Source organism: Schistocerca gregaria, chromosome 8, assembly GCF_023897955.1.
Source record: "Schistocerca gregaria isolate iqSchGreg1 chromosome 8, iqSchGreg1.2, whole genome shotgun sequence".
NCBI classification, from domain to species: domain Eukaryota; kingdom Metazoa; phylum Arthropoda; class Insecta; order Orthoptera; family Acrididae; genus Schistocerca; species Schistocerca gregaria.
Window position 1 is genome coordinate 290,764,543 of NC_064927.1, and position 23,746 is coordinate 290,788,288.

A 23,746-nucleotide genomic window follows, 5' to 3' on the forward strand; every position below is an offset into this window, starting at 1 on the left:
ATGTTCCTCTTGTTATTGTGGTCTCGAAGGAAGTATTCATGGCCACAGTCCACATGCTTCAGGTGCGATGCAAAGTTTGCTATACAATGTAATTAGATCATCATAGGTGAAAGCAACATTGTTTCGCAGACACCATGTGCTCTTCACAATCCTGTAGTTTGCTAATAGCTGCAAAATGATGCTTACCAGACTTTCTTAGTCTCCTGAGTAACATTAAGTAATTACAACTCCTACTCCACAGATATGAGCGCTGTTGCACTCTCATATGACTCCATAAACATCTACAGCCATTGGACCAAAATATACTGTAGCTATGGTTCAATTGATTTTTGCCTCTATAGCGAGTGTTCTCATTGATTTTTCTGCCTATTGTACAACTATTAATCACTTAATGTTCAGAAAAGTTCCGACAATATTATAGGAAAATAAAGCTAATCAGCATAAATAGGCAACAAAGAGAGCAGTTCAGTTAGATGTCGTCTGGCCATGTCTTCCATAAATCCATTAGATGCCATTGTTCATCTTGTTAACACAGAAATTACATGCCACTATGATTCTGTCTTTTGTGTGGTCCTTAAACATAACTTTCTCCTACCAGGGTTACAAATGGTATGCTATTTCTTCTCTAATCTGCTTTGGAATTTCTGTGCATATACCTCCTACACTTCTTTTATTGCTTCTTCTGAGTATGATAAATCTATGTACCAGGTTAAACCTAGACTCTGTATATGTGGAATCTTCTCTCTCTGTCTGTTTGCCAACTTTATAATCATTTCTCACGTTTTGCAACTTTGACTTGCCATTATGTTATCTGCTCAGATTTTCTCTGTTCTGTACTTGCTTCAAAGCTTCTGCTTCTGAAGAAAGTGTAAAGGTTTAAAATTCAGAAATATAATTTTTACCTCTGAAATTACGATAGTTTTGGTATCACCTCAAAGTGCTTACCCTGTGACCAAGCTTCTGGATTCAATACAAGGCCATTCTACTTCCTTATTTCTATCTTTTTACATTGTTAACCATCCATGAAATGTACTAGGATACGTGAAAACATGTACTTCAGTCTTAAATATTCAGAAATTGTCTCTGGGTTTATTATACTGGATATATAAACACTATTAAATGTATTATGTTATGAAGAAAGACTATTTACCTAACACTCCTTTTGTCCTCTGGAAATACATCAGCGATGTAACTGTTGGAACCTGCCAGTACTGAAATAAAGCCGCCACTCAAACCAAGAGGAATGGATGCAGGAAGGAAGTACTCTGGTGCCAAGTCTTTCTTCATTGACAATGCACCATAAATGATGTATGTAATACTATAGCCTGAAAAATAGTAATTAAGTTGCAGCATGCTTCTGTGAATATGTATACAGATAGCAAAGAATGGCATAGATCTCCTACAAAAGAGTTATTGTCACAGTTAAAAGTTTCAATGTTTGTATTACGTTTTCAAAAATTATTCTTTCATATCTTTACAGTCACATATTTAACCTGCAGTGTGTAAAATACCAATTGCTGCACACAGTCTCCTTTTAAAGTAGGGAATGAAAAGCTGTGCCTAGTTTTTGGATTGGGATAATTTGGCAGAGAGTGTAGGTTGCACGTTTGTTAGTTGCCAGAATAAGTGCCACTGAAATATTAAAAAGAGCTTAATGGGTAACAAATTTGATGTATATCATGATCAAGTGTGTACTGCATGTTTATTATCAAAAAAGTTTCTGAAAGAAGAAACAGGGTGGTGCAAAATTGAAATCGCATATGGAGCAAGCACATCATTGTACAAACTGTGAGAGCAGAGATCTCAACTTTTCTACTGCAGGACATGTGCTGTAAAGGGTATAATGTGCATATTCAGTAAAACTATGTATCATTTTACATGAGTAAATGGACATCCGAGACGGAAACAATGGTGTTGCAAAAGTTGTAGTGTACATTGCCTTGGGCAAAACAATAATGAAAGACTGCAAAGACGAAATCATTTCCATGCTGTTAGAAGATATTAATGCTTTAAAATATAAATATGACAATCTCAAGTAACAAAACAGCGAATATGATAATAAAAGAACCAGTGAATTGTTATTAGCTACTAATATTATGCCTTGGAGCAAAAAATGTTATGGAAGATGTAAAAAATGCAGGAAAACCATTAAAAGTGGTATTGTATGTGTGAAGTGTGAGTCAAAATTTCACTTTCAATGTGCAAAGATAGACTCCTTGTTGAAAGGAAATGAGAACTTCACAAAAACATCGAAGTGCAATATATGTACTGATATAATAAATAGGCCAGCAAATATTCCTGTAACAAACAAATTTGAAGTGCTTAGTGTCAATAGCAACAATAATGCTTTTGCAGGACACACTGAACATTGCCAAATACCAAGTGTTTCAATAACTATTCTCAGGAAGACTACTGTTTCCAAACATGAACATGAAGATATAAAAATTTCACGTGGTGCTGTCCCTGTTCCTGAAAACATCTGCAAACATGGTTCAGATTGTAACTGCCTGAGAAAGCTTGTAATTTTTGCTGACAGCCACGGATGAGGGATTGCCTCTTGAGTAAATGAAGTAGCGGAAACTGTGAAGGCAACAGGCTTTGTCAAGTATGGGGCATTGCTGTCTCAAGTATCAAAGTACGTTCATTCGGAGGATTATGTTGTACTGTTTGGTGGCTCAAATGATGTGTACCAGAATGAAACTTTAATAGCCTACCAAGAACTAAAGAAGTACTTCAGTTATCTGGGCCAGACAAATATTATATATGTCAACATTATACACTGATATGATTTACTGCCCTGGTCTTGTGTGAACAAAGAGATCAGCACTGCAAATGAACAGCTCTCAAACACAAACAGTCAGTTTGCAAATGTGAATGTTCTAGACATCTGCAGCATTGGTCAAAGATCACATATGGCCTTCATTTGAATGGCCTTGGGTAAAAATTCATAACTCAAAAAACAGTCGAAACAATCACATGTAATTCTATCATGTCAGATGCAAGAAAAGTTACACACACACACACACACACACACACACACACACACACACACACACAATCTTGTATCTCCCACTACAAAAGAGGAATAGTGAGTATTTGCCACTGTAGCATGTTTCTATAGTAGTTAACACTTAAAGAAAGCCATTTTTAGATTAGAGGATAGGGAAGTTACAGAGTAAATGCTGTACCCTTTAATAATAATTTACCTCATGTCAAATCTAACATTATGAAATCTGTAAGAAGTACAACAGATTATCTGAATAGCCTAAAGATATTTCACCAAAATACAAGAGACCTTTTAAATAAAGAAGAGGGACTACTGCTTTCTCTTCAAGAAACAGCTGACACTGATGAAGCTATTGCTGATGTGTTCTGCCTAACTGAACATCAACTGGAAGATATAGAAATCAGTCAAATACATTTAAGTAGTTCTAGAATTGTTTCTCACTACTGCTGGACCAACTTCAGGAAAGGTGGTGTGGCAATTTATATTCACAATACTCTTAGATCACAAACCACAGATGTAGCTCAGTAACATATCGAACAACATTTTGAATGCTGCACTGTCAAATTAGAACTGGAAACTCAGTTCCTCATAATAATTTCAATTTACAGGGCTTATGTGGGAAACATTAAAATGTTCCTCTTGCAGCTAGAATTAGTTCTTACAAAACTTTATAGGAATAACAGTCAGATTACAGTACATGGCAATTTTAACATTAATTTTCTTTCAAATAATAACAGCCATAAACAACTGGAATCATTCTCAACTCTCAACCTACTCCCGATGGTTTCATTCCCAACAAGATTATATGACTACAGCAAATGCTTGATAGATAATCTGTTACTAGATCCCACAAATTACAATGATGTAAAAACAAGAACCATATCTGATCACAATGCTCAATTAACAACCTCAAAACTGACCAGTAGGAAAACAAAAATTATCACACCCAGGTTAAACATATTAGAACAATAAATATGGAATCTACTAGCTTGATTAGAAACAGTTTACATCATGAACAGTGGGAGGAAGTGTACCAGGCAGTTACGATAAATGAGAAATTCAGTTCATTCCCGGACTTACTTCTCAAACATTTTCAGCAAAGACAGGTTAAAATGAAATCAATCTGTCTTTCCCTCTCCTTCCCTCTCATACCATCGCTTTCTCGTTTGGTAAGTTACAGCATTTTTGTTTTTTCCCTCTATTATATATATAGAAGGCTTCACTTCCTCATCCCCTCAAACCCAGAACTTCCCACAGAAGAACCCCAAAAGTGCCCCACTTGTGACAGGATACTTTCCGGAACTGGATCAGACTCTGAATGGGGCTCTCTAGCAGGAATATGACTTCCTCAAATCCTGCCCTGAAATGAGATCCATCCTTCATAAAATCCTCCCCACTCCACCAAGAGTGTCTTTCCGCCATCCATCTAACCTTCGTAACCTCTTGGTTCATCCCTATGAAATCTCCAAACCACCTTCCCGACCCTCTGGCTACTACCCTTGTAACCGCCCCTGGTGCAAGACCTGTCCCATGCACCCTCCCACCACCACCTACTCCAGTCCTGTAACCCGGAAGGTGTACACGATCAAAGGCAGAGCCACATGTGAAAGCACCCACGTCATGTACCAACTACACTGTGAAGCCTTCTATGTGGGAATGACCAGCAACAAACTGCCCATTCGCATGAACGGACACAGGCAGACAGTGTTTGTTGGTAAAGAGGATCACCCTGTGGCTAAACATGCCTTGGCCAGCACAATTTGGCACAGCGTTACACCACCCGGGTTACCTGGATACTTCCCACTGACACCAACCTATCAGAACTCTGGAGATGGGAACTTGCCCTTCAAAATATTCTCTCTTCCTGTTACCCACCAGGCCTCAACCTCCGCTAATTTCAAGTTGCCACCACTCGTACCTCACCTGTCATTCAACAACATCTTTGCCTCTGTACTGCCTTGACTGACATCTCTGCCCAACCTCTTTGCATTTACATATGTCTGCCTGTGTCTGTATATGTGCGGATGGATATGTGTGTGTGCGAGTGTATACCAATCCTTTTTTCCCCCTATGGTAAGTCTTTCCGTTCCCGAGATTGGAATGACTCCGTAGCCTCTCCCTTAAAACCCACATCCTTTCATCTTTCCCTCTCCTTCCCTCTTTCCTGATGAAGCAACCTTGGGTTGTGAAAGCTTAAAATTTGTGTGTGTGTTTTTTAATGTCTCTATCAACATACCAACACTTTCTCATTTGGTAAGTCACAGCATCTTTGTTATATATAGACACTCACACACTCACTGATGATGTTTGTAGCCAGCAGCAAGCAATTATTCCAGAAAAACTGTGACATTTACAATCGTAACACAAGACATGGGAATAATTTCCACCAATGCTCTGCAACTCTGACAAAAGTCCATAGGGCACTAACTGAGTCAGAAATAAAAGTATATAACAAGTTTGCCATCAGCATAAAAAAGGAAACTGATAACATGCAGGTATTCAAAAGGAAACTAAAAAAAAAAAATTCCTCAGAGAACAAACTTATTATAAAATGAATGAATTCCTAGAGTAATATGGCATTCTTGTGAATAAATATGGAGACAAGAAAATTTTTTGTTTATGCCATTAAAACAAAATTATGTACTTATAATATAAATTATAGTAATAAAATGTAAATTTATTTATATCATATGTTAAAATGTGTACAACCATTTATTATACTCTATTAACTATTAATCTGAACTTACTTATGTGATGAAGATAAAAATTTTGTGTTTTAGTTTAAATCATAATGACAAAATGTAAATTTCATTATTTATATGTGACACTGGAATAAAAATGTGTACTTCCATTCATTCTGCTATTTTAAGCATTAATTTGGACTTATACAAGTAAAATTCAGGTTTTAATATTGTCCACAGTCAATTGTTCATAGAAAATAAGTATTTGCATGATATATAAAATGCTCACATAATTTTGTATTATTTCACTTAACATGTACTATGTTACTACTACACCCTTTGTCCAATATGTAACCAAAAGGACCAAGTAAAAAATCAAATCAAATCAAATAAATTGGAGCAGTAAGTTCGTTCCTTATGGAGAAAACAGTGATAGGTTGAAGTAGGGTGGAAAGGATGGGTAATCACTCAGACCCCAGGATGGGAGAGATCCACCTGTTGCGAAAGTGAGGAAAGACAGAGTTCACTTGGAATTGATCTCACTGAACAATATTTTTATGTAAACATTGCTGATCACTTTTTAAAACTACATTATTGTCATTTTATCTAAGGAATGGTACCCAACTGTTGTTGCACGCATTTTGAATCTACAGAGTGTTTCAAAAATGACCGGTATATTTGAAACGGCAATAAAAACTAAATGAGCAGCGATAGAAATACACCGTTTGTTGCAATATGCTTGGGACAACAGTACATTTTCAGGTGGACAAACTTTCGAAATTACAGTAGTTACAATTTTCAACAACAGATGGCGCTGCAAGTGATGTGAAAGACATAGAAGACAACGCAGTCTGTGGGTGCGCCATTCTGTACGTCGTCTTTCTGCTGTAAGCGTGTGCTGTTCACAACGTGCAAGTGTGCTGTGGACAACATGGTTTATTCCTTAGAACAGAGGATTTTTCTGGTGTTGGAATTCCACCGCCTAGAACACAGTGTTGTTGCAACAAGACAAAGCTTTCAACGGAGGTTTAATGTAACCAAAGGACCGAAAAGCGATACAATAAAGGATCTGTTTGAAAAATTTCAATGGACTGGGAACGTGACGGATGAACGTGCTGGAAAGGTAGGGCGACCGCGCACGGCAACCGCAAAGGGCAACGCGCAGCTAGTGCAGCAGGTGATCCAACAGCGGCCTCGGGTTTCCGTTGCAGCTGCGATCCAAATGACGCCAACGTCCACGTATCGTCTCATGCGCCAGAGTTTACACCTCTATCCATACAAAATTCAAACGCGGCAACCCCTCAGCGCCACTACCATTGCTGCACGAGAGACATTCGCTAACGATATAGTGCACAGGATTGATGACAGCGATATGCATGTGGGCAGCATTTGGTTTACTGACGAATCTTATTTTTACCTGGACGGCTTCGTCAATAAACAGAACTGGCGCATATGGGGAACCGAAAAGCCCCATGTTGCAGTCCCATCATCCCTGCATACTCAAAAAGTACTGGTCTGGGCCGCCATTTCTGCCAAAGGAATCATTGGCCCATTTTTCAGATCCGAAACGATTACTGCATCATGCTATCTGGACATTCTTTGTGAATTTGTGGCGGCACAAACTGCCTTAGACGACACTGCGAACACCTCGTGGTTTATGCAAGATGGTGCCCGGCCACATCGAATGGCCGACGTCTTTAATTTCCTGAATGAATATTTCGATGATCGTGTGATTGCTTTGGGCTATCCGAAACATACAGGAGGTGGTGTGGATTGGCCTCCCTATTCGTCACACATGAACCCCTGTGACTTCTTTCTGTGGGGACATTTGAAAGACCAGGTGTACCGCCAGAATCCAGAAACAATTGAACAGCTGAAGCAGTACATCTCATCTGCATGTGAAGCCATTCCGCCAGACACATTGTCAAAGGTTTCGGGTAATTTCATTCAGAGACTACGCCATATTATTGCTACGCATGGTGGATATGTGGAAAATATCGTACTATAGAGTTTCCCAGACCGCAGCACCATCTGTTGTTGACAATTGTAACTACTGTAATTTCGAAAGTTTGTCTGCCTGAAAATGTACTGTTGTCCCAGGCATATTGCAACAAATGGTGTATTTCTATCGCTGCTCGTTTAGTTTTTATTGCCGTTTCAAATATACCGGTCATTTTTGAAACACCCTGTATCTAGTGTGTTGAATAGCCAATATTGAAATATCAAACAATGGAAACTCCAGTTTAGAATACTGATGATTATAAAAAGAATAGATCACCACTCACTGCAAAGATGACACACTGAGTTGCAGACATGTACAACAAAAAGTTTGTTACAAGCTCTCAGCCAGAGCCTTCTTCAGAAATGAAAGGAACATATACACATGTTCACACAAGCAGGCACACCTAACACACACACAACTGCCATTTTTGGTCACTCAGCAGTTGGGTTAGAGTAGCCAGAGATGGCTGGTGGTCATGTGTGCCTGAAGTGTGTCTGCTTGTGTGAATGTGTGTGTGTTTTCCTTTCTTTTTTGAAGAAGGCTTTGCCTGAAAGCTTAGTGGGTAACAGTCTTTTTGTTGTGCCTGTTTGCAACTAAAAGTGTCATCTTTACAGTGAGTAGCAATCTATTCTTTTCATAACTTCAGTATCGAAATATGAATACGATGCAAATTACAGCTGCTATGGGCAAGAAATGTGGGAGCTGCAAGCTGTCAAATGTAGACTATGAGTACACATAGACACAGGAAGCCTCATGTGGATTGGTCCAGATGTGGCTGAATACTGTGGGTGGATGAGCAATTGCATTCAGTAATGGAAATTTGTACTTTAAAAGACGTTGTTCACATTTGTAGCATTCATGTATAATGCCATGTTGTTTTTGCATTCCAGTGAACTGATCATATACCTCAACACTTATTCTTTCTTGTAGCACCTTCCTGTTGCTGTCATGTCATTTCAACATCTTTTTGACATTTTGCAAAACTGTCTTAGTTTTTATTTGTCTTTCTTTTGACATTACAGTAGCAAATTTGACACAAGGGAACATGTCTGGGGCTACTCCAGAAGAGCATCACTGTGGAGGATCATTACCTCTTGACTGCTTCGTCCAGATTTTGTAGGTATTCGCCACATAACCTTCAGAAATTTTTTTTGTATTCTTCTTTGGTGGTGATGGACAATATAAGGAACCACAGCTATTGTCACTGACATGTAATGTTGAACCGTTTTCTCATGTCAGCCCATTATCTAGCTATATCTCTGGATCATCCTCAAAATCACTCTCAGTATCATCTTCATTGGTGACTTTTTTTTACCTTCCATAAGGGTTCTATATTCTTCAACAACAATATCTTCATCAAATAGCCTTTTTTCAAATATACAAAGGGCGTTCAAAAATTTTGCACAGTCACGTCTAATTTTTTGCAGGAGGAGAATGAAATTTTTTGTGAACATGCTTGGAACATTTAGCTATAAGTTGGTGTAGAAAAGTATTTTCTTTTATTTACAAGTGAGCCATAATGGACCATGAAGTAGATGTCAGGTTGCAACCACGTTGGTGATGGAGTTCCTCTTCAAGACCGGCGATGATTCTGCCACATTAATTCACAGTAAATTTCTCCCTGTTGATGGGGAGGACACAGTGGATTTCAGCAGTATCCAGTGGTGGTTGCAGAGGTTTCAAGAAGGTGATTTATCTCTAGTGGACAATCCACAATAGACCATTGACGGCAGTGAGTGATGTGAATAAGGAGACCATTGATCAAATCATCCAAAATGACAGATGTGTGATGACATGACAGCTTGCTGAAATGACTCGTTTGTCATTGGGTAGTGTGGTATCACTGGTACAGTCACTAGGATAAAGAAAAATCTGTGCATGTTGGGTGCCTAGTTTATTGACAAGAGATATGAAAACAATGAGGAAGAATGCGTGCCAGGTTCTCATGAAGACCTTTACTAAAGACTGGAAACAGTGATTTAACAGAGTCATTACCCAGCATGGTTGTTTTTGTCTGAACCTGAGAGCAAAACCCAGTCCATGGAGTGGCGTCATCCAGGTTCCCCTCGGAAAAAGAAACCAAGACTTTCATGAACAGCAGGCTGAAAGGTGATGGCCTCCTTCTTCTGGGGTCAGTGTGGTGTCATTTTCATTGAGTTTTTGGAACCTGGCTCCACAATTAACCAGGATTGTTACTGTTTGTGAATGCACAAGCTGCGCCATCAAGGCCCACAGACCACAGCTTCAGACTACACAATGACAATGACAGACCCAATACAGCCCTTATTACGCAGGAGAAAATAAGGAAAATGGGTTGGAAAATTGTTCCTTATCCTCCCTACAGTCCAGACGTGGCTCCATTTGATTTTTACCTCTATGGTCGTCTGAAGGCCCACCTGCACAGTAAAACATTTGATAGTGAGAAGGACTTTATTTCCTGTGTCAAGCGATAGTGTAAAAGTCAATCCCCAGAATTTTACCAAAGTGCATTTACGTCATGGAAAGAACGTTGGGCCAGATGTGTCACAGCTGATGGAGGCTACATTGAGTAGGCTTAATGTTTAGCTAAATGTTCCAAGTATGTTCACAAAAAAATTCATTCTCCTCCTGCAAAAAATAAAAAAAAATTAGAGACAACTGTGCAAAACTTTTTGAATGCCCTTTGTATATTTGAAAACTATGCAATCTGCCCTAGCTGGCCTTTCCCCAAAATACTGAAGAGATCCACCAACAACTTACCGACCACAGCCTAGGCATCTAACACATAGTATTCACTCTAATATGTAACTAACAGATCAGTTCTGCATCTACTCCCAACCTTGTGCTCCCTATTTCCCTCTCCCTTTTTCCATTTCCAACGGTCCATAGCATGTCAAATTGCACCAAATGTCATATTTTTATATTCTGAAAAATAAATAAACTGGTCTCATTCAAAAGTTAGTCACAACTATGGGTACCTTTCCTCAAAATTAATTTTTCAAAAGTAAATCAATTTTATGCTTGATCTTTGACTATTGTTCCAGCTTTTAATTTACATTTCAAGATAAATCAGTTATGATGAATACATGCATTAACCGTTAAAAAAACTGAAATATTTATTTAGAGTACTGGTAAGATGAATATAACTACCAAACGTAATGGATATGAAATAACAATAAAAGTAAAAATCAATAATACGCATATTACCAATCATGGGACACATCAGAAGTGGTAGCCGCCCGCCCCTATCACTCCATGGCCCAATGAATACAGTCATTATGGCAGGCACTAGGTTTTCAAGTAGGGCCTTTGCTGTAAGCAAATTGGCAACTTGTGGTTGAATCATGTTCTTTGCAGTATCATTTAGTGACATACAGTGATCCTGTGAAAGACCTAGTTCTTTCTGGCAAACACGGTCTAACAATAGTTTCTGTGTCACAGTACCGGTTAGTGCGCTTGCCAAAAAGGTCATGAAAACAGCAGGTTCCACTGCCAGTAATGGTATGCTGCTCCTCCCTGTCAATATATGAACAGAAAGTAAATGTCAGTGCTATACTAATGAATTAGAAAATTGGACATATCAGTGGATACTCAGAGTAGTTGCAAGAAAACATTTAAACACCATGTTTCTACAGTTTTTCACAGCAGCGTGCCTGAATAAACTCTTCTCAGTTTATAGGCTGCATCATTGAATAAAACGCTCAGGCTTCTGAAGACCTTAAGTTTCTGCAGCCCCATAACATCTGCCAGTATTGAATATTGTTAGTGGAACACAGCAATGCATTAGGAATCGCTCTCACAACACAGCTGATGAGGTCAGGTTAATTACCAGCCAAATTATATCAAAAGCTAAGTCACCAAAATCTGATACCAGCCAGAAGGAATGACATAGTTTACACTTGTTATGTGAGTGTGAGGACTTGGGTGTTTTGTTAGGTGATAAAGGAAATGCCAAATTGGTTCTGATCACTGAAGACCTTACCTGAAGGTGCTACATACTGGAAGCTGATTCATGATCTGACACAGGCCTTATCAGAAAGACAGGGGCATTATTAAAAAACTTTGGCTTAACACATGAAGTGCTGAAGAAATTAGTGCCTTGTGCCACCAACCTACGAGGCTTTATGGATTGTTGAAGATATACAAAGAAAATGTCCCTCTTAGGACCACTGTTATTGCACCCACAATGGGACATTGTGGACATGATGTATGAAATTCACAGACATTTGTTGAGCCACTCAAGAAAATGAAGACAAGTCAAAATGACATAATGGGTGGTTTGGACATAGTGCCATTTTTGATGTGGGTGCCAACAGTACAAGACAAGCTGGATCTTTTGGCCCATCGGTTTCCAATTGGAATTGTCAAGATGTTTGATATGACACAATTTCAGAGGCTTTTATATACCAGGTGATCAAAAAGTCAGTATAAATTTGAAAACTTAATAAACCATGGAATAATGTAGACAGAGAGGTAAAAGTTGACACACATGCTTGGAATGACATGGGGTTTTATTAGGGGGAAAAAAAAGTTCACAAAATGTCTGACAGATAGCGTTGGACAGCAAAACGTCAGTGACTGCGCATGACAATCATGTATAAAAGGAGCTGTAATGAGAGAGTGAGAATCAGATGCGCCAGCAGTCTCAGCATGTTGACGTCACCTGAAAAGGCGCTTTTAGTGAAGCTGTATTATCAGAATGGGGAATGTGCTACTTCAGCGTTACGATCCTATTGCCATAGGAAGGGGATTCGAATGGGTATAGGTCCGTTGACAAATGCAGCTATGGTGAGAATGATTTCGAAGTTTGAAGCCATGGGTTGTTTAGACAATAGACCCCGTAGTGGCCGACAGAGTACAAGGCGTAATGCTGCTGAGACAGTTCAGGAAAAATGGAGACTGTAGCAGGTTCGTCTATGCACAAGGAAGTCAGTGCTCATGCAGTCGCATGTCGCACCGGCATTCCATACACTACTCTTTGGTTGGCACTTGGCGTACCCTCCGATACTATCCGTACAAAATCCATCGGCATCATGTACTGTTACCTGGCGATTTAGTGAAGCAGAGGGCATTTGCGGTGTGGTCGTTTCAAAAGATGGCTGAAGATGAAGATTGGTTGAATAACGTGTTGTGGACTGACGAAGCTCATTTCACACTCTGAGGGCCTGTCAACGCCTACAACTGCAGAATATGGGCTACCGAAAATCCTAGGACTGTTGTGGAAACTCCATTGCATGACGAGAAAGTCACGGTATGGGTTGGATTTACCACATCTACTGTTATCGGGCCTTTTTTCTTCGAGGAAATGTATGATTCTGGTTTTGTAACTTCTACCATGATGGGTGAGAGGTACGCTGATATGTTACAGAATCACATTATCCCTAGCCTGGCTGATAAACACCTACTGGAACGTACGATGTTTATGCAGGATGGCACTCCATCCCATATTGCTAGATGTGTGAAAGATCTCTTGCGCGCGTCGTTTGGTGATGATCCTGTGCTCAGCTGCCAGTTTCGTCATGCTTGGCCTCCCAGGTCCCCAGACCTCAGTCCGTGCGATTATTGGCTTTGGGGTTACCTGAAGTTGCAAGTGTATAGTGATCGGCAAACATCTCTAGGGATACTGAAGGACAACATCCGACACCAATGCCCCACCATAACTCCGGACATGCTTTACAGTGCTGTTCACAACATTATTCCTCGACTACAGCTATTGTTGAGGAATTGTGGTGGACATTTGGAGCATTTCCTGTAAAGAGCATCACCTTTGCTTTGTCTTACTTTGTTATGCTAATTATTGCTATTCTGATCAGATGAAGTGCCACCTGTCAGACATATTTTGAACTTTTGTATATTTTTGGTTCTAATAACACCCCATGTCATTCCAAGCATGTGTGTCAATTTGTATCTCTCTATCTACATTATTCCGTGATTTTTTTCAGTTTTCAAATTTATAATGACTTTTTGATCACCTGGTATATCGGTTCACTTTGGCACAAGTTTTCACCTGCCACTTCAGTCTATCTACATAAAATCATACCTGTATGAGACCCAGTAAAATCTCCAAAATTGTGTCATTTCACTGAACTTGGGTTTCAGATTGTATCAACGACTTAAATCCAATGCTGAGGTGCTATTCAAGAACATGGAGAGCCTTGACAATTCAGTTCATGTGTAAGGGAGAGTATAAAGTAGTGAGAATTTGAATGTGCCAAGGTGGCTTAGTGGCTAATGCACTTGTCTAGTAAGCAAGAGACCTGGGTTCGATTCACGGCCTTGGTAGTACAAATTTTCACTTGTCTCTTCAGTCTATGTACATAATGTCAAGTTATTTTGACATATTCAAACAACAATGACCTCATGTACTGTGATGAATATTGTGAGATGACTGATTGCACAGTGATCAGATCCCAATTTCTCTAACAGTTGCAAATTTCATGATGGATCACTTTCAGGAGGAGGCCCTGAACTCTTTGACATTGGATTCATCTTGCTTCCTACAGTATGCTGATTACACTTTTGCGATGTGGTGACATAGTGAAAATGCACTACAGCAGATCATTGATCACACAAGCCATGACCATCCCAACAATAAAAGGTAAAGAAGGATGGCAAGCTATCATTCTTTGATGTGTTAGTTGAGCAGAACGCAGGAGGTAAGCTTGGTCATTCAGTGTACCGGAAACCAATGCACACTGATTGGTACTTGAGTGCCAATAGTTTTTACCGCTCTATACACAAAAAGCAGTTCTGAACATGTTAGTACACACAGATAAAATTATTTCTAACAAAGATTACTTAAAGTCTATATTACAACAATTAAGAAGCATGTTCTAGAAGAATGCTTACAGCAAGGGAGACACTGCAAACACTTTCAGATGCCACCAACGAATAATGCCTTGTGAATTGGCAAAGAGGCCAAGCCAGCTGCATTCCTGCCATAATGTTGGACAATGTGCAACAATTTAGGGCACATATTGCAGAAACATGGACTGGGATATGTGTTCCAGCCTGTCCCCAGACTATGAGATACATTGCACCCTGTTTAAGACAAAATACCTCTTCCATTGCCTGAAGTTTGTGACATCCCATGTGAAAGTGGCACCATCCATGAAGTTCAAAGAGTTCACACAGTTGTGGAGCTTTGTACTGAGTGCAAGTGACATATTAAAGAGAGTGCGCTTGAGAAGCCGGCCTTAAGTAAGCATTGTCGGGAAAAGGACATAAAATACAGCTTCAAAAGGTGAGAATCTTAACTCATGCAACATCATATTGGGATTCCATTACATAGGAGGTGGCTGAGATTAGAATAAACAGCAACAACTTTAGCAGAGTCTAGGGGTACAGACTTAGTAGAGCATGAGGGTGGGCTTTGGATATAAATTCAAAGCAAATCTGGATGCCTGATGCTTCTAGGAAGATGGGAGTGGCAGTTTCAAGTGTGGTGCTATTGTTGTGTCACCTGACATCATTGGCCGTACGGCGGACAGGAGCTACTGTGATCTTCACAACTTGTCTTCTGCACACGCACCGCTTCTGTCCTCTCTGACTGGTTCCAGATGCTGAAATCATGTCCATATAAGCAAAAAACCCCGACAGCCCCAGCAGTCAATTAATTTTTACTCCTGATGATGATGGAGCAGATAGCCATTGAAGGCTCAAGTGTTTTACTCAATATGACATGGTTTATATGTGAGTGCAGTTTTTCTTGGTGAATTTCGTATATGAAGCCCTCACGGGTTGTCAGCCAAGTAGCATCGTCATCTCATAGCTACGTTTCGATGGAATGCGACCCCTTCATCTTAGTCTGAAGATGATGGAGACACATTCCATCAAAACGCTGCTACGAGACGACAATGCTACTCAGCTGAAAACCCATGAAGAATTCATATATGACATGGCTTGTAAACTTTATTCATTAAATACATTTTAGGAATATGGAAATGTTAAAGCAAAGTGAAATAAAATAAAGAATTTGTAGAAATGTGTGTGTCTATCCAACAAAATTTCTTTAAGCATTGTACTAAAAGAAATTACGTTGTTACCATAAACTACACTACTAAATTGTTGTCACAGGGGGTCTCACATTGTATTTTATTTAATTATTCAATTGGTTACACTGACCAGATTGTACAACATAAAACATCACAAAATGATTTATTAGTTGTTATGTGGTACACATGATAGCTATTCCACTTTCATTGCTCACTTATTTGTGTTTGCTCTCTCTCTCTCTCTCTCTCTCTCTCTCTCTCTGTTAATTATGTATATTCAGATTTCAGTCAAGTCTGAAATTCCATGGTAGATAAAAACTGTGTGTTCTCTCCCTCCCTCTGTTACTTATGCATATTTAAATTTCAGTTAGGTTTGTAATTCTGTGGTAGATTAAAATTATGTGTTTGACTGGGATTCCTAGCAGGAACCTTGCTTTTCACAGGCAATGCTGTTAATGAGTGAATTACCCAGGTATGACACATCATCAGCTGCCATTCTGATTTAGGTTTTCCGTGATTTCCCTAAATCGCTTCAGGCAAATGCCGGGATGGTTCCTTTGAAAGGGCACGGCCACTTCCTTCCCCATTCTTCCCTAATTCGATGAGACCGATGACCTAGCAGTTCGGTTTCTTCCCCGCAAATCAACCAGGAGTTCTAGTCTAGCAAGGTATGCTGGAGAACTTCTGTGAATTTTGGAAGGTAGGAGATGAGGTTCTGGCCGAAGTAGAGGTGTGTAGGTGGATTGTGGGTTGTCTGGGTAGCACAGTCAGTAAGAGTATTACTGACAAAAATTGAGGTTCACTGTAAGAGTCCTGTTGCAGCACACAGTTTTTGTAAAAATTGTAAATGTGTGGTAAGATCATATGGGACCAAACTGCTTAGGTCATTGGTCCCTAAGCTTTCACACTACTTAATCTAACTGAAAAACTTACGCTATGGAGAACACACACACCCGTGCCCAAGGGAGGACTCAAACCTCCGGAGGGGGGAGCCACGCACACAGTTTTAATCTGCCGTGAAGATTAAAAACAGCACAAGGGTTAGGCAATTATTTGACTGGCTGCACTGATGATAATGAGATTGGAAAAATATGTAATGAGATAGAAGAAATAATTCAATATATTACGGGAGGAAAAGGAAGAGCTAGAAGAGGGGAGACAAATGAGAGGGGAACATGATTAGTAAACACTGTTTAATCACCACTAACAATTGATTTAAGAATCATGCAAGAAGTTTGTATACATGGCAAAGACATAGTGATAGTGGAATGCTTCAGCTAGGTTATACAATGGTAAGATAGAGATTTAGGAACCAGATTAGAAACTACTAAACATTTCAAGATCTGAAAACAGAAAGCAGAAAATCTGTTTCTGATGTTCTACCACGAGAATAGGGGATATGAAGGTGTTAAAGAAATTTAGTATTCCATGGACTAATTTGAAAATGAGAGTAAAAAAAAAAAAGGCTAGTACTACAGAAGGTTCACAGAAACATACGTCTGATAGTTTGGATCTAAAATTTGCGATATGATTTCCTTTATTTTGATTTAAATAATTAATTGCTCATTATTTAAATCAGGAAACATAATTAAATGTAAATGATAAAACTGAAATTATTGAAATTGCTAACTACATTTTACAGGGACGGGGGCCATAAGCCTTTTTTCAGCAAACAATAGGAAAAGAAACTTGTTGAATATATGCTGCAAATGGAGAACTGGCGATTTGGTTTAACTCTGACTGAGCTTCAGATGCTGGCTTCTGATTTAGCAGAGAACAGTATACTTCAGTAAAGCTTCAATAAAAAAAGAAGGTGATGAGTAAATACTGGTTGCATTCATTTGTTAGTATAAATCTGGGCATTAAGTTATTGTTATGATGGATTGAATAATATTGGTAGAACAATACATAAAATAAGGAAATGACAACCATTCACCTATGTATGGCATACAGACAAATGTAACAGAAAATAGATTTCACCAACTTTCGAGCTATGGCTCTTTTTCTAGTAGAAAGTACATGCATTCATACAAACAACTACACAGGCACACAAACACACACTACTGATGCCGTGATAACAGTGATTACAGATTAATTATTATTGAGAGGAACTGCCTCGGCTGATGGACGTGAGGACGGAGTAGGGAAGGATGCATGAGGCAGGGATGTTGTCGTGAGGTATTGCATGGCAAGAGGGGAGAGACAGATGACTAAATGACTGCCTAGCAAGATGAAAGGAATTCTGTTGGGGCAGAGTGTATAAGAGATTCCAAAGAGAGGGGAAAGGGAGAGGGAAAAAGAGAGGTGAGTGGAGATGGAGGGGGAGATAAGGAGGGAAGAGAGAAATGGAGAGGGGAAGGGGGGAGAGGATGAGAGAAAAGGCCCGTATGGGAGGCAGGGGGGGGGGGGGGGGTTAGTAAGAGAAGGCAGTACACAGTCGTACAGGGAAGGAGTGGTGTGAACAACAGAAGACAAAAGGGAGAAGGTAAAGGGAGCCAGTGGGAACAGGGTAAGGATTAGGCCAAGGAGATTGTGAGAATGCAGGATATGCTGGAGAGACACATTCACCTGAATAGTTCAGAGAAACCTGAGTTGGAAAGGAGTATCCAAATACCACACATTGTTAAATAGCTGTTAAAGTAGTGTGGTGTGCAGCATGTTTGGCAACTAGATGGTCAAGTTTGCAGTTGGTCACAGATTGGTGTTGACCATTCATGTGAGGAGAGAATTGGTTATCTGTCATAACTATATACAATGCTGTACAGTGACTGAAGCACAGCTGATATGTAACGGGGCTGCTTTCACTCATGACCCTGCCTTTTACCTTTTATAGAAGGAAATGCCTGTGACTGGACTGCAGTACAAGCAGGATTGGAATAGGGATGGATGAGGATATTCTGTAGATTTGTTGGGTGGCAGAACACCACTTTGGGAGATGTGGGTAGGATTTTGGGTAGGACATCCCTCATCTCAGAGCATGGTGAGAGGTAGTAGAAGCCCTGGTGTAGGATGCCACTGAGATGGTCAGAGCAGGTTTTGTTTATCGATTTGACCTTCAAATCTGAAATAACAGTGCGTCAGGATGTGAGTGGCCAGGAGGATTAGGGAAGAGGTGGTGGGTCTGAGAGAACACTGGGAAAGGTAGTGTAGGGCACAGGCATGGGCATGGGATGTGTTTGTGTACAAGTATATCACATCCACAGCCAAGCTGCCAACCTTGAGAAAAATCTCTCAGTAATCAAGTGGCAAGTATGGAGACACGCCAAGAGGCCTTCACCTGGGAAATTTTGCAAATTAAGAGGTCTGATTTAGGCTTTTAAATGCTATATTTCAGACCCTTTCTCACCGTATCATCCATTTCATAATGATTGACCACTGATTTGAGCTCATATTCTGGTCACATCACATGACAAACGTCGATGTGTTGTACATTAGCAGAATCGTGGAAATGTCAACTTTTATTTGGGGTGTGAATATTACATTTTAGTTGAAAAGGGTGCTTTAGAAGCGGTAATACTTAAGAGAAGGCGTGATTTTTCGATCATTTTTTTGCGAGTGTCGAATTTGTCGAGTTGTAAACATCAGACTGCATTCGGCAGAAAAATTTGCTTTGCACAGTTTAAAAATACAAACTATACTCCACTTCCAACTGTCGTTGCTTTCCATTTAGTCATTTTGACCCAATAATGTTGGGTGTAGATTGCTGCAATTCGCCTAGTGAAGATATGTATTAACAAGAGGATGACCACACCGAAAGTGTTACCAGTGACGCAGCTGTGGCAGCAATAATTACCTAAGTACAAAGGACAACTAAACCAAGCAGAAAGATAAATACGTGTTCAGTAAACTAGATAAAAAAATCGGTAGTGTCACATCAAAATTAGGAACTTGAAACTTTCAGCATAGGGTAGAAGCATGTAGAGGAAGTATTACTCGTGTTTAAAAGAATAGTTGACCACGCACTAGATAGATATGTACCCAGTAAAACAGTTCATTCTGGAATGGAACCTCCATGGTATACAGTCAGTGTAAAGAAACTTCTAAAGAAACAGACATTACAGCATAATAGGTGTACAACAAAGCGTAGGGCTATAGATAGAGAAATGCTGAATGCAATGCATTTGGTTGTCAAGGGAGCAATGTGTGACACCGTCAATGACTACTGTGCCAAAATATTGTCAAATGACATTTCACAAGATCCAAAGAAATTATGGTCAGAAGTAAAGGCTATTAGAAGCACCAAAGTTAGTGTCCAGTCCCTAGCGAACGAGACAGGAACTGAAAATAAGGATAGCAAAGCAAAAGCTCCTTTTTCAAATGTTCCTTTAGCAAGGACCCAGAAGAACTGCCATAATTTAATCCTTGTACCACTGAAAAGAATGAAATAAGTATTACTGTCACTGGTGTTGATAAACAGTTGAAATCGTTAAAACTGAACGAAGTTCCAGGCCCCACTGGAATCGCTGTCGGATTCTATACTGAATTTGCGGCTGATTTACCCCTTCTTCTAACTATAATCTATCTTAGATCCCTCAAACAAAAAACGGGTAGAGGAAGTGATCCAAAAACTACCGTCTAATATCCCTGACATCGATCAGTTGTAGAATCTTAGAACATATTCTGAGCTCAAACATAATGAGGTATCTTGAACAGGATGACTTCCTCAATGCCAACCAGCAGGGATTTCGAAAACATCGATCATGCGAAATCCAGCTTGCATTTTTCTTACGTGACATACTGGAAACTCTGGATTGAGTCAACCAGGTAGATGAGTGTTTCTTGATTTCTGAAAAGCTACGGTGGTGGACTTCGATTTACTGGTACAACACTGCTTACAAATCACTCATCCTAGAATATTGCTCAAGTGTGTGGGACCTGTGGCAGCACGGTTTGTTTCATCTGTGGGAGAGTGTTACAGATGTACTGATGGAACTGAACTGCCAGGCACTTGAAGACGACGTAAACTATCCCGAACATGCCTGTTAACAAAGATTCAAGAACCGACTTTAAACGATTACGTTAGAGGTATACTACAAGATGATGAAGATGGCCGCCGAGTGAGATCACAGGTATTTTCTTCGTCCGCTACAAAAACTTATTTAAGAGAAAATAGTGACAAGTTTAAATATTCTTTGTTTTTATTACTTGCTGTAGTGTCCGTTCTTGTCACACAACTGAATATTAGCGTCCAAGCAGAGCTTGTTCTTGAAAAAACTTGTTCTTTAGCTGAGGTCCCGATAATCGCGACATAACCCGTAATTTTGCGTGACATAAACACAACAAATTCTATTCAAGTTTTCTTGATAGTGCAAAAATCGTTTAAAAAAGACAGCTACTAGTTTCATCAGTATCTATTGTCGCAATAAAAGTGTAATTAAACATTTCTGAATCGTATTTAACTAACACATTTCGTATTGTTTACTAGTTAGATAGACGCGATCTAGGTCTAAATTTTCCGAGTTATAAACGTTTAAAAACCTGACCAAACACGCCTGATAACTTAAATTCTCTAAAAGCAAAGTAATTACAAATTCATTCTTCTGTTTTTGCATCTCTAAATCAGTAGAAAAACAACAACCACCGCACATAAGATCTTTGTGTCGTTTTTTTTTGCTTGCAGACATACAATCTCGCGACCTTGACAAATTTAAAACATTCTTTAAATTTAACTATTCTTTCGAAACTGACCATGAGTGAGAAATGTGGGAGCTGTTATAGGGTAGTGAGTAGAGAAATTTGTTGCCAATCTTGTAGGAAATATTTTCACTGGGGGGATGCAGTGGGGAGAATGTTGGGAGAACAGAAGAGGCTCTCTCCTGGAACTGCAGAGTATGCAGTAGGAACATTTTGATTGGGGAGCAGGAAAGGAAAATCTGTGCCCTTCAGGCACAGTTGGAGGAAGCAAGGAAGGAACTGATAAGGATCAAGGGAAATAGGGGGGAGGAGGGTGGTTGGGAACTGGCAGCTGGTAGGAGGATAGGAAGAAAGAGAACGCGATCTGATAGTTTTATCATCAACACCAAAAACAGGTATCTGCCACTGCCAGAGTTAAGTGGAGAAGAGCCTCAGGTAGAACGAGGAGCAGGAAATGTGCAGCACACTTCAACCGAGGCCAAGAAGCCTAGGAATGTACAAAGTGTTAGGAAGAAGAAAGTGCTGCTGCTAGGTAGTAGCCATGGGCGAGGTGTAGGCCCTCAGTTACAGGAAAGTTTAGGGGCAGCGTACCAGGCCACCAGTATCTTCAAACCAAATGCAGGGCTAAGTCATGTGATAGAGGACCTAGGGTCTTTATGTAAGGATTTTACAAAAGAGGACCATGTAGTGATAGTGGGTGGGGCGGGAAACAGTTTGCACAGGGATGGGGCATATGAAATAGGTGGTGACCTGGACAAGATAGCTTCCCTGACTCATGGCACCAATGTACACTTTGTTGAGCTGTTCCGGCGTCATGATCAGCCACGCCTTGATGGAGCTGTGAGGCGAATCAATGTGGGGCTGGGGATGGCTCTGAGGACGGCCAACTTTGCTCATGTTTCTCTGGTGCCCGTCGGGACTATCAACAGATGGGGTTTCACTAGGCATGGCCTACACCTAAACAGGACTGGGAAGGGAAGATTGGTACAGCTGATTCATGAAAGTATAGGGGGTGGATCTCGGGCCACACATGGTCAAATACCTGTTGTCATAGGTAGGAAAAGTAGGTCTTTTTTAGGATAAATCCAGACAACAGGTTCCCCTGCCTAAAGAGTATCTCTAGCAGTTCAAAAAATACTGAAACAATCACTCACAAGACAGATTATAGCACTTCAAAAATCACACATACCAGATGTCACAAAGAAAAACAAACCATCGGAAAGAGTAACATGGGGCATTTCACAGACTTAACAATCCTCCATCAAAACATGCAATCAATAAAAAATAAAATACAAGCATTAGAAGTTGAGCTCCAATCTTTGAACCGCACAGTAGTTTGTATTACTGAGCACTGGTGTAGAGACACAGAAATCCAACATGTAGTATTATCATTGTATGAAAGGGCAAACTCTTACTGCAGAACTACTTCAAGGGGTGGAGGATCATGCATTTATATCAGAAAAGGAACACAGTTCAAATCTAGACATGACCTCAGTACAGTAAGTGAAGACAAACACATTGAAATATCAGCTATTGAATTATCAGGGCTCGATATCACCAAGAAATTAATCATTTTGTGTGTGTATAGATCTCCCAGTGGTAGTGTGGACACTTTTTTCAATAAATTAACAGAAGTTCTAGATAAAGTCTCAAGTACAAAGGTCAACATAATTCTGTGTGGGGACATAAACATCAACACTAATATCATAAATGAATCCAGCAGCACCTTCATAAATATCCTTCAAAGTTTTGGCATGTCGCTATTGGTCAATAGTGCAACAAGGGTTACTACAATGACTGCATCAGTAATTGACCATGTGGCCACAAATATAGACAGGGAAAAATGTGATGTAGCTGTAAAAGATCTCGGACTATCAGACCATCTCTGTCAAATAACAACAGTAAAATCAGGCATCGAATCATTCCCTAAACTACAAGCCTATAAACGACATCTATCAGAAATCAAAATAAAAGATTTTTCAAAAGAACTAGAAAAACAAAGCTGGGATGAAGTGTATAAGGAAACCAATGTGAATATGAAATTCTCCAAATTCTCCACATTGTTTAAATTGAACTTTGAAACAGCATTTCCAAAAGTATGCATGACTGTATCAACATCTCACAAAAACAGATGCATAACAGCAGGTATTAAGAAGTCCTCCCAAACACTTAAACACCTCAGTTCCATGAAAAAGATTCACAATGATCCAGAATTCTTAAATTTCTATCATAGATACAAAAAGATTTATAGGAAGGTGCTGATTGCTGCAAAAAAGTCATTTAATGACAAAATAATATATAATGCAGAGAATAAAAGCAAAGCAGTCTGGGATGTTATAAAAAAGGAAACGGGGAGAGGCAAACAAACGCAGAATAACATACTGCTAAGGGAGGGGGATAAGGTAATAAATGATCCACAACACTTAGCAAACTATGTAAACGAGTATTT

General features: G+C 39.7%; 1 protein-coding gene across 3 annotated transcripts in view; it reads right to left on the reverse strand.

Moving 5' to 3' along the window:
- LOC126284428 (proton-coupled folate transporter-like) overlaps positions 1-23,746 on the reverse strand; it is a 156,416-nt gene that overhangs the window by 93,364 nt on the left and 39,306 nt on the right. For 2 of the 3 annotated variants that reach the window (XM_049983346.1, XM_049983345.1), the window contains exons 3-4: positions 10,877-11,185; positions 1,151-1,325 (exon numbers count right to left, since the gene is read on the reverse strand). In XM_049983346.1, coding sequence (XP_049839303.1) covers positions 1,151-1,325; positions 10,877-11,185 — 484 coding nt within the window. The remainder of the gene's footprint in view (positions 1-1,150; positions 1,326-10,876; positions 11,186-23,746) is intronic. The other variant, XM_049983347.1, reaches the window with a different exon arrangement.